At 35.3% G+C, this 13,233-nt stretch overlaps 1 protein-coding gene across 3 annotated transcripts in view; it reads left to right on the forward strand.

Moving 5' to 3' along the window:
* LOC131934614 (guanine nucleotide-binding protein G(o) subunit alpha-like) overlaps window positions 1-11,960 on the forward strand; it is a 108,930-nt gene extending 96,970 nt beyond the window's left edge. For all 3 annotated transcript variants that reach the window (XM_059290682.1, XM_059290684.1, XM_059290683.1), the window contains exons 7-9: window positions 7,788-7,917; window positions 10,024-10,177; window positions 11,306-11,960. In XM_059290682.1, coding sequence (XP_059146665.1) covers window positions 7,788-7,917; window positions 10,024-10,177; window positions 11,306-11,490 — 469 coding nt within the window. In that variant the 3' untranslated portion in view covers window positions 11,491-11,960. The remainder of the gene's footprint in view (window positions 1-7,787; window positions 7,918-10,023; window positions 10,178-11,305) is intronic.
* The last annotated feature ends 1,273 nt before the right edge of the window (window positions 11,961-13,233 follow it).

Raw genomic sequence — 13,233 nt, forward strand, 5'->3', positions numbered from 1 at the left:
AAATTTGAAAAGAAAGTTGAAATGAAAGTTGAAAAGAAAGTTGAAAAGAAAGTTGAAAAGAAAGTTGAAAAGAAAGTTGAACAGAAAGTTGAACAGAAAGTTAAAAAGAAAGTTGAAAAGGAAGTTGAACAGAAAGTTGAATAGAAAGTTGAAAAAAAAGGTGAAAGAAAAAGTTGAAAAGAAAGTCGAAAAGAAAGTTAAAAAGAAAATTGAAAAAAAAATTGAAAAGATACTTAAAAAGAAAGTTGAAAAAAAGTTGAAAAAAAAGTTGAAAGAGTTGAAAAAAAAGTTGAACAGTAAGTTGAACAGGAAGGTGTAAAGAAAGTTGAAAAGATTTTTAAAGAGAGATTTCATGAGTACGTGCAACGGCCAACAGACAATCACGTCAACATTATGTTTATTTTTACTTAGTCCGTTTTTATCTTCAACTTCTTTTTCAAAAATGTTAAAGATAATCTCCATAGAAACATCTTTACCATTAAAGTAGGGGTTGAGGATATTTAATTTAGAATTAATTTAAGGTCAAGCCAAATTTAAAACTTAATATTGCAACTTCAATAAAACTAGATACAAAAATAGTTTGCCGTTTTGGTATTTTAAAATAAAAACATTTCGTGTGAGCTTAAATAAACAGAAAATAAATTCATGGGTTACCTTAAATACATTAAGAATTTATTTTTAATGCATTTCGTTGCAATCACCGACTGTCTTAAATTGATCTTAATAGGACGTGGGAGTAATTAAATTCACGTCAACATAATTAGGTTAATATAGCTCAGAATGGAAACACGTTGGGTTGAGTTGTTTTTTTTTTTAATGTTCACCGAAAAGATGAAACGTGTGAGTCGATGATGTATTTTAAATCTCCGAACGTGAAGTTTGAAAATACCAGATCACGACATTGTAAACATGGGCGGCTGTTTGCTTACCTCATACATCAATAGTGGCATTTACACCATTTTACTGTCCCATATTTATATATATATATATATATATATATATATATATATATATATATATATATATATATATATATATATATATATATATATATATATATATATATATATATATATATATATATATATATATATATATATATACATATATTATACATATTGGGTTCGTCCATAAATGACGTCATAATCGTAAGGGGGAGGGGGGGTCCGTAATTTTGTTACGGTGTGTGATGAGGGGGAGGTGAGTGGGTGTTCAGAGGGTGTGACGTCACACTGCAATTTTGAGGAGGGGTTGTAGGCTGAGAGGTGTGACGTCGTTTTAGGGGGGGGGGGGGGGTCTGGCTTTTTGTGATGATGTGCGACGGAGGGGAGGAAGGGAGGTAAAAAGCGTCCAAAAAAGCGTGACGTAATTTATGGATGACCCCCCCCCATATATATATATATATATATATATATATATATATATATATATATATATATATATATATGTAACTAGGGGAAGTTACCAGAGACATAAGAACGCAGTACAGCGCTGTCAACTTTGACACGACTGATGCAATAACGCAGGTGTTGGCTGATAACGATCAGAAAGCCAAGGCGTAGTATCTTGGGAAGCGATACGATAAGAACGCAATACGGTCTGTCAACTTTGATGTGACAGAATGCAGATGGCTTATTAAATCGGACTGTACGACAGAAGCGGCGTAATTAACATTCTGATGCAACGATTAGAATCGATTACGATTACGATTATGATAGAACCGAATACGATTACGAATACGAAGGGGATATATAGGAAGGCGACGGCTGAGCTCGCTCTCTCTCTCGATCAGTCAGTCAGTGTGGCAGTATCAAGTTGGTTATTGAACGGGTTAGCCGTATTGTGTTAAGAAGGACGATAGACATGTGCATTCAGTTATGTGAAGACTAGTGAGGACTGTTGGGGGTCAGTTGATTCAGACTATTATTGTGAAGCATTCCTTTTGATTCATTATATTATTGTGAAGCATTTCTTTGATTCATGTAATAAAAGGATCAATAGCGAACCTGCATCTTCGAGTATCTATACTGTGGTCGATGTTGTGTAGAATGAGTGGTTAGACTCGGTAACATTTGGCGTTGTCGAGCAGAACTCGTTAACATTTGGCACTACAGGCAAATAGTCTCGTTACATATATATATATATATATATATATATATATATATATATATATATATATATATATATATATATATATATATCTGTGTGTGTGTGTGTGTGTGTCTGTGTGTGTATGTGTTTAGGCTATATATGTATTATATTATATTTTTTTTTTTCTTACACCCTCCCCCCTTCTTTCCACCACCACCCTCTCCCCCCCCCCCTCGTGCCATCTACACACCTATACTACCTTATAACTTTGTGTTTCTGCTGCCGTAGAAGAGAAAACAAAAGTACAGCACCTCCAACACCAGACAACAACAACCTACAAGCAAACTCACCATACAGCGGCACCGCCCAACATTTGAATACACACAGTTCAACCAGTCCGCTGATTGTTCTAACTCGCGTCAACTTCAGGTTAAATGCCAGTCGTCACAGGGCGGGTCAGCTGCTAGCTTTGTATTGTGCGTCACGAGCCTCGGGTGTCCCCGGGCCTGTAAATTATAACCCAACCCCCGGGGTGCTCATTGCTATGGGTGGAGGTGTAGTACGCTCTCCATTCCCAAGCGAAATAATCGGTAATTATGTGTGGCCTGGGTGCCCTGGTTTAATGATCTGATGGATTTAATGAGCGAGAGTACAATGCACACATACAACCATGCACACATACAACCAAGCACACATACAATAATGCACGCATACAATAATGCACACCTACAATAATGCACACATACAACCATGCACATATACAACCATGCACACATACAACCATGCACATATACAACCATGCACACATACAACCATGCACATATACAACCATGCACACATACAACCATGCACACATACAACCATACACACATACATACAATAATGCACGCATACAACAATGCACACATACAGTTATGCACACAAACAATAATGCACACATACAATCGTGCACACATACAATCAAAGACATGCAATTACACGTAAACAACCACACCAATTACGATCACACACGCATACGAATCACGCGAGGCACAGCCCATACAACCACATACACGCACATACAAGCATAACCTGCATTCACGTGTCGTGGGCTAGGTTGTTAAGTGTTTACAACCCCTCCCCCCCCCCCCACAACCCCAACAACCCCCTTCCCCATGACCACTCGATAAAACAGATGTGTAGATTATACGTATAATTATATGTATTTAATTATTTATTTATTTAATTATTTATTTATATATGTATATGTTACATAACAAAAACCCTGCAAAGACTACTGCATGTGCACAATTACTCATGGACCTAAACACATCCACCAACATTCTTTACATCCCACTCCCCCACCCCCCACCCACCCCTCACCTCCTTTTTCCGAGTTACCGCTAACCTCTATTACGAAAATATCCTCCATAACAGCCAACAGGTCGATGAACAGTTACACACACACACACACACACACACATACACACACACACACACACACACAAACCACACCAACAATTGGGTTGTGTTTTGTTTGGTTTTTTTTTTTAAGTTTATTTTCTGCATTAAAACATTTTTTTATGGTTTCCTAGAGATGGAAAATTTGTATCGATTTCCGGAGACACTAAGCAATCGATAACAGTCAATGGTTGAATTCTTGCGGTAATACACAGCATCGACATGGCAGGGGACGTAATTCTCATTAATGTCAATTTCTATTCTTTTTTTATTCTGTACAAAATCTTTATTAGATTCGATTTTTTTTTTACTAAAACCCAAATAAAGCAACAAAAGATTTTTATTAGGATAAAGGCTAAAGAAATAAAATGCGGTGAAGAGTAAGGAAATAAAATAAGATTTTTTAAATATATTTTTAAACGTCACGAAATAATAAGCTGGGGTAGGGGAGGGTGGGTTAGGGTGGTTTAAATTGGCATTGTGGTTTTTTTTTTCCTTCAATATTACCCCGTAGAGCGAATAGATTTCATGTCAATAAAGAAGAATTATGACTGGATTATTTCTAAATTATAGCCGGTGTCAATCAACGAGGCACATTTTTGTTGTCTACGGTTACACACACACTATTGTATATTATATAGCCTATATATATATATATATATATATATATATATATATATATATATATATATATATATATATATATATATATATATATATATATATACATATATATACATATATATACATATATATATATATACAAATATATAGGCTACACATATATATATATATATACATATATATACATGTATATCTATATATATATACATACATATACAGTGCCGGCGCTACCTATAAGGCGAACTAGGCCGTCACTTAGGGCGCCATTCCTAGTGGGCGCAAAAAGGTTGAATCGCTATTATGAAAAAGTACCTTATAATTAATAACTTTGATTATCTTTTATAAACTATAGATGGTAATATACAACGGAGTAGCGATCTATTTCAGCGCCCAGGACGAACTATTAATTTTGCGCCCCCACCCCAAAATTAGGTCTATATACGTCTATATTTGTTCGCGATGTTTAAAATGCAACCCCACCTCCCTAATTTGGAAAGGTCGGGGCAATTTTTACCATTCACTTTACCTTTTTAATTTGGTGTCACATAATTGATGTAGAAAACGATTAAATACGTTTGTAATCTAAATTTCGAACATTTGTAACGCTTATCTAATTTTAAAGTTGATTTAGTGATCGCTCCAGCGCATGACGTTCCAAAACACGTGTAATTTTGGTTTTTAAAAGGGCTTGTAAGTCTCGTTTTCTCTGACTTTGAATAAGAAATATGTCCTGGTGTATAGATTTTTGTAATGACGGGGTGTTCAAAGTATTGTCACTTGTTTGGTGAATTTTGATGAATCGTTTAGATTTGGGAGTAACGGCGGAAGGCTGTTGCTTATATGGTTTCGTAGGTATAAAGTATCGAAGTGTTAAAGTGTCGTATTTTTTATTTGAACACACTACAAAGAAAGGTAGGCGTTCTCTAGTTGAAATTTTTTTAGTTTTTTTAGGAATCTAAATTACCACTCTTAAAGTATTAATATATAATATTATATAGGCTAGAATTTATAACTAACTGTACACTTTTTTTAAATTACATTTTCTTAAATATTTAATCGATAATTATAGAAATGTCTTAAACCAGGGGTCGGCAACCTGCGGTTCGCGAGCCGCATGCGGCTCTTTCCTGTCAAGATGCGGCTCTCCAGCTCCTTGCACAAATATTAATATTTATATTATTTCATTTTCAAAACTAAAAAAAAATACACTGTATATAAACACAACTTTAAAAAGAATAAAACACTCATCAAATAACAGTGAGAGTAGGTGAGGTAGAAAGTAAACGGACAGCTGACAGCCGCTTGGGCACCAGACCCAGCCCTACACCCGTGCTGTGATCAGCCCCGTGGCAACGGTTCCATGCTTGCTACTGCCGAAGTGCCGACTTTTTCGAATATTGGGGAATGTTATTTTATACAGAATGTATTTCTCTATCGGTCAGTAATCATTAATTTGACCTGAGTGGCGTGATTTTTTAGTTATTAGCTTCGTACAGTTGAGCCGGGTACTGGACGGTGGGGTACGAGTTTACCCTGCGTTCAGTGGGGTGGAAGATAAGCCTGTTGAGATCCGAAGACAGAAGGCTATGGGAGATACCTCCTGGGCCAGTGGTGTCCGTAAAGAAAGAAAAAAAAGTCATTGGCTTCTAAAGTGGATTGGGATAGTCGTATAGTTAAATTATTTCATTACTAATTTAATCAGAGCAGAGCTGGCTAAAATACTTAGATGTTTTGCACGAAATATTAGTATGTTTTTTTTAAGTATAAATATTTTTTCATAATTAAAGCTATTTATTTCAAATAAAAAATCAGATGTATATATCAAATCCCAATCAAATGCCAAAATATTGAAATAAAAATGATATTGGCTTTTTAAAATTTGGGAACTTTTGTAAATTGTAACTTTTGGCTTTTCTAATTCAAAAGGTTGCCCACCCTTGTCTTAAACCAGGGGTCTCCAAACTTTTCAGTCCGAGGACCGCATTGGCTATCAAATTTCAGTTCGGGGGCCAGTTTCTATCAGGCATGTCTTTGATTTTTCTGGGCACAGTTCCTCAGCCGTCACCAACTAACGTCTTTTCCGTGGACAAAAGCATCTCCGCGGGCCGGATTAGAGGACTTCGCGGGCCGCATCCGGCCCGCGGGCCGTAGTTTGGAGACCCCTGTCTTAAACAGTTAAGCCTTACTTGAATTTTTTTAAAGTAGTCCCTTTATTTAGGGGATCCAAAATTAAACGAAATATATAAAGTGCTTGTTGTTTAGTTTAAGTATGTCATCAAAATTGAATAGAAAGTATATATATTAAAGCTAATGTGTTTAGACTTTCAAACAAAACCTACAGTTAAGTAGTCAATTAGTAAAATATATACTTTTGACACGGCTGCATAACTAATATAAACTATTTGTTATAATTATTACGTAATGAAATTTACATCGTTTTGTTGTATTTTTCAAGAATGTCTTAGTTACACTTGGTTAATTTAGCTACTCTTGTGAAAGTTATTTCCCTTGAATAAAATTTTGGTATTTGAATTTCCAAATGGGAGATAATTCTTTGCTTAATTTTACATTCATTTCAAATTCATGCACCTTAGGTTGACCGCTTACTTATAAAGACACTCTAAGTTATTGCTATTGTAGTAATTATATAGAGCAGAAAATCTAACCAAAATAGTTTGGTAGGTTTTTTTAGCATTATCAAGTCGAAAAACAAAAACATCAGTAGCCGTTGTTTTGAAAATAAAAGTATTTTTTAAAAATTTACATTTAGTTTTTAAAAACTCAATTAATTATGTGGTTTTTTCCATTTTTTCGCCCTCTCCTAAGGGATTCATATATAACAATTGTAGTCTGAATTCTATAACATTTATAAACTTTTATTTTTCAACACCAAAAATCGTTACATAATCACACAATATAGACATTTTAGAATGATCTCTAAAAAACAGTCAAGCTTAAAAAGGTAAGTTCGGTTCTGGAACTCACCTTGGGAGGTTCGCAGAGAGCCCAACACTACAACAACTATGCTTTTTTCCCAGTATTTTTTCCAGGCATTTTTATCTACCGGATGAGCGGGGGGGGGGGACTGCCGTAAAGTACAAAGTGCATTCGAAGACGTGGCAACAATTTCAATAGAATGTGATTACGCTTGCAAACTGGACTTGAAGGACATAGTTCTACTTATAACGTGTACTCAATTGTTAATAAATTATTATGACACTCTTAATTAATTTTTATTTATAAATATGTTTTTCGTAATCAATTTGTGTGAAAGAGGGCATTTTAGTAAGTTTTGCCTAGGTCACTAAATAACCTGGCGCCGGCATATACATACCTATAAACATATATATATATATATATATATATATATATATATATATATATATATATATATATATATATATATACATTCATTTATTCATATATTCATACATTCATATATTCATACATTCATATATATATATATATATATATATATATATATATATATATATATATATATATATATATATATATATATATATATTTATTTATTTATTTATTTATATAGTTATATATTTATTAAAATACATGTGAACGTGAGTGTGTGATAGATATAGATTGAACTCTATACGAATGTGTATTCTGTACAGAATGATTGACGTAGCGGGACAGAGAAGCCTGAGAAAAAAATGGATCCACTTCTTTGATGAGGTGACTGCCGTCGCTTTTTTCGTCAACCTGGCCGCATATGACGAGTACCTGGAGGAGGACCCGTCCGTGGTGAGTCTGATCCATCGTCTACTGTCTGAACACAGGCTTTTAGATCTGTTGCGCTTTTGGCTAATTAAGCTGAGTCGTCGTGACGCACTCGGTAACCCTCGGGGCTAATTTGGGTTTTAATTATCTAATCAAGTAGAAGGGTGGGTGTGGGGAGGATGGGGGGGGGGGGGGGAGTATGATGCAGACCGTTTAACTTCGACATTTAATCGATGGGCTGATCACGACAAGCAACCAAGCATGGATGCCCGGGCGACGGGAACACGCGAGCTGACGTCACAGTCCACACACCCTCACACGCCCGCACACACTCACACACACACACTTACATACACACATTTACGTGACTTTTGTGACGGCACGGTCATATAGAAAAAATTATTTTTTGTTCATTTACCCCAAGGCGTAACGTACTAGCTAAAAGTATGTTGAAGGTAGGTGGGGAGGGGGAAAATAAGATAGGAATTATGTTTATACATATATATATATATATATATATATATATATATATATATATATATATATATATATATATATATATATATATATATATATATATATATATATATATATATATATATATATATATATATATATATATATATATATATATCAGAGGCGTAGCGAGGGGGGGGGGGGGGTGCGGACGGCACCGGGTGACACCATTTAGGGCGTGACACCAAGGCAAAAATAGCAAAATATATAGAGAAAAACTTTAGGGGGGTGCAAATCGAAAGTTTGAGGGGGGGGGGGGGTGCAAATCGAAAATTTCAAAGTTTGTCCCCGGGAAGGGTCGCTACGCCTCTGGGGGGTGACACCATTAAGTGCCGCACCGGGTGACACCCGACCTCGCTACGCCACTGATATATATATATATATATATATATATATATATATATATATATTTATATGTGTGTGTGTGTGTATGTATGTATTTTTACACATATTTATATATATACATATAAATATATACATATATATTCATATAGATATATATACATACAAATATATACATATATACACATAGATATATACATATCAATATATAGATATATACATATCAATATATAGATATATACATATAAATAAATACATATACAATATTTACGTGCGCATATATATATATATATATATATATATATATATATATATATATATATATATATATATATATATATATATACATATACATATATACATATATACATATATACATATATATATATACATAGGCATATATATATATATATATATATATATATATATATATATATATATATAGGCATATATATATATATATATATATATATATATATATATATATATATATATATATATATATATATATATATATTGATATATGTATGCAATGTAAGCTGCATCCACACCAAACTACCCATCTCGTTCACATTATCCAATTGATAAAGCGAGACAACTCTGACCCAATGATGTCTGATTTCACTGACATTTTCTCTCAGAGTTCTTTCCCCTCGAGGTACATCCTTTCAGTTGTCAGTTTGCAAAAAATCTCGAATCAATATCGAAATGTTTGGAGTGAGTGCTTGTTGCAGTATTTGGATGCTTGTTTTCTTGCGCACCAATAAAGTATAACGCGAAAGGGGAAAATACCGGAGGGGTGGTTACAAATATTTCATTAAATCTAAAAAGTAGTAACGTTTTTAGCAACAACAACAAACAATTTAAAAATGAAAAGAAAACAAAAAGGACGTCTTTTATTTTAAAATAGTGTTTGCATATCTAAGGGGTTTTTGTAAACAACATAACAAAACGAAATCTCGGACATTTTGTTATGAGCGTTAGTTAATTTTCCGGTTCTTAAATTACCTTGTTCAAGTCGCTATCTCACTTGATTTATTGAAGAAAAAAAAATCAATTCTACAGTTTATTTTTCATTACAAAATGTATTAGCATTCCCTCCCTTTATGTTCCTTCTTTTTTTCTTTTCCCTGTCCCCTACCGGTTTAACAAACTTACTCCCCCCCCCCCTTATTGCAAATATTGACCAAACACGTAAAAGCCATGTATTTCTTCCGGTTGTTGTTTGTCCTGCAAACATGTCTGACTCTGGCATTTCCTGTCCGGTCACAGAACAGCCTACAGGACAGCCTGCAGGCGTTCATCGAGATCAGCAACAGCCCGTTCCTGGACAAGACCGAGTTTATTCTCTTCCTCAACAAGAAGGACATCTTCGCCAGCAAAATCAAGTCCACGCCCCTGTCTATCTGCTTCCAGGAGTACAAAGGTACATGGGGGGGGGGGGGGGTCTTGAAGGTGGGGGTGGGGCTTGAAAGTATTGTTAATGCTTGAGAGTAGGAGTAATGCTTGAAAGAAGGGGTGGGGCTTGAAAGTATGGGGGTTGGAGCTTGAAAGTAAGGGGTGGAGCTTGAAAGTAGGGGTAATGTTTGAAAGTAGGGGTGGGGCTTGAAAGTAGGGGTGGGGCTTGAAACTAGGGTGTTGTGCTTGAAATTAGGGGGTGGGGTTTGAAAGTAGGGGGTGGGGCTTGAAAGAAGGGGGGGGGAGCTTGAAAGTAGGGGGTGGGGCTTGAAAGCAGGGGTTGGAGCTTGAAAGTAGGCGGTGGAGCTTGAAAGTATGGGGTGGGGCTTGAAAGTAGGGGGTGAGGCTTGAAAGTAGGGGGTGGGACTTGAAAGTAGGGGGTGGGGCTTGAATGTAGGGGTGGAGCTAGAAAGTGGGGGTGGAGCTTGAAAGTAGGGGTAATGTTTGAAAGTAGGGGGTGGGGCTTGAACGTAGGAGGTGGGGCTTGAAAGTAAGGATGTTCTGATTATGGTGGGTTTACCTTGTAAAGTTTAGGTTTATGTTTAGTATTACATAAGGAGTAGATGTACTTTGGAGCAGTACAATTTCCCTCCCCCTCCCCAGAGATGCCTGAGAGAAACTCTGGTCTCACACCATGTCTAATTGTCTTTTAGCTTACCAGGTTTCACCTCCCCAAATTTCTACAACCTTTAACCTTAAGAACTTTGACCTCTTTAGGATTCATCTACCTTTTTACCTTGCCAACTTTGATATCCCCGTGCGCTCCACCCACCGTTAACCTAATGAACTTTGACCTTCCTCAAGGTCCAACTACCGTTTAACCTTATGACTTTTGACCTCCCCAAGTGTCCACCCACCTTTAGCCTTATGAACTTTGACCTCACCAGGGTCCAACCCCTGTTTACTATAAACTTTAGCCTCCCCGGGGTCCAACTACCTTTAACCTACTAACCTTATAACCTCCCCCAGTGGTCTAACCACCATTAACCTTCTGACCTTTAACCTCCCCACAGGGTCTAACCACCTTTAAGCTTATGAAATTCGACCTCCCCCAGTGTCCACCCACCGTTAACCTTATGACCTCTGACCTCCCCAGGCTCCCAGTCACTAGAGGCCAGCCTGAAGCACGTGAAGGAGCAGTTCCTCCAGAACAAGCCGAGCCAGAAGCAGGTGTACACGCACGTGTCGTGCGCCATCGACGTGCCCCACATGAAGGACCTGCTTGCCTCCGTAATCGACTGTATCGCTGAGATCAACCTCCGACGCTCAAAGAATTATTAACATCACTTTTTGTTTTTTTAAATACGGTTTTTTAAATACTCGATTACGTACGGCTATGTCGTTGTTTTTTTTCAATAATCGATACATTGGGTGTTTTAAACGACTCTGAATATATACAAAAAAAATGGCATGTTTAACGATAATGGATATTTGGCTTAAATAAATTGCCAATTTAAAACATTATATTGTTCATTGAACTCATTATTCTGTTATTGTATTGAAATATACTGCAAAAATAAAAGGTGTAATTTTTAAATCGCAATTTTATCAACGGAAGGCAGAAACACTAGGGGTGATTGGGGGTGTTTGAGGTGTCATTCGATTGTGCTGTCCTGGCTGCTTACGGTTTATTATGTGCTCATTAAGGTCATTGGTGTGCATAATAACTATGATTTGCATATTTTATAAATTAAAAAATCGATGAATGACGATAAACTGTGGTGAAAATCCCTAAATGTTCAAATAATTGATCCAACTGACTTTATTACATATGTATATGCATATATATATATATATATATATATATATATATATATATATATATATATATATATATATATATATATATATATATATATAACATGTATATTGAGCTTTTATTTGTATATAAATTGGTATACTGAGATCCAATACTTTAAAGCAATCACTAGGCCTAGGTAACCATAATATTTCGCTATTTGAAATGACACCTCAATTTTTATTGATGTCAAAGCCTTTGTCTATTATTAGCTTCACTAAAACCGTCGCTCTATAGCCAACCGTTTGACCGTGGATATAAAAGTCACTACTAAGATATTAAAGTCACTAAATAATTCCCCACCCTTAACAATCAGCTTGTAAACCACTGCAGAAAAAGCTTTGGGAATAAATTGTGTATGGTTCGGATCAGAAGGATTTTTTTTTTAAAGTATAAGACTGATGTTCTTGGGGATAGGGGCTCCAAACTTAGGAACATTGACTTGGATTGTAGTGGCGCATATATATATCTATATCTATATCTATATATATATATATATATATATATATATATATATATATATATATATATATATATATATATATATATATATATATATATATATTGCGCGTATATTTCCAAAAGATTTTCTAAGGTAGAGTAGGTCATCCAACGCCTCCCTTTCACCCACCCCCACCCCTCAACCAAACATGGGAGCGCCCATGAATTGGAACGGCTAGTTACTCCATACGTTGCACTACTGTATGGCTCCAATTGTTCTGTTACCTATTGGTTATATCTTTGTTACCTGTTTGTCTGGGTGTATGTGTTTACGGTACTTCTGCGTTCGCCGGTAAGATTGTAAAGTATTGTCTCTATGGTTTATTCTTCTGCCGGCAAAACTGAGTTAAGATCAAGTAAATAGCTTTTTGTGCAATTTTGTGCAAGCATCTATATGATATCTCGGCGATCATAGAAGTACAGTTTTAATTAATTACATATTATAAATATTAAAAATCCTATTTTAATTTATAAAAATGAAATTAAAAAATAAAATGTTGAAGAGTCGAGCAGTTTTTTTTTAACACTGTGGTTAAGCCTACATGTTTATTTAGAGTTAAATATACATAACAACTCATTTGTAAATTATAACCACGACTATTAGATAAAGACAGATACAAGTGGGCTCTAAATGAATGTGTTAAATAAAACCAGGCTCTATCACAATCATGTTAGTTGTTTTGTTTTATACTGATTGTCGTATTTTCTTTTCTTGAGTAGTGTTT

This window comes from Physella acuta, unplaced genomic scaffold (assembly GCF_028476545.2).
Source record: "Physella acuta isolate Inbredline_101_S28 unplaced genomic scaffold, ASM2847654v3 ptg000114l, whole genome shotgun sequence".
Lineage (NCBI taxonomy): Eukaryota > Metazoa > Mollusca > Gastropoda > Physidae > Physella > Physella acuta.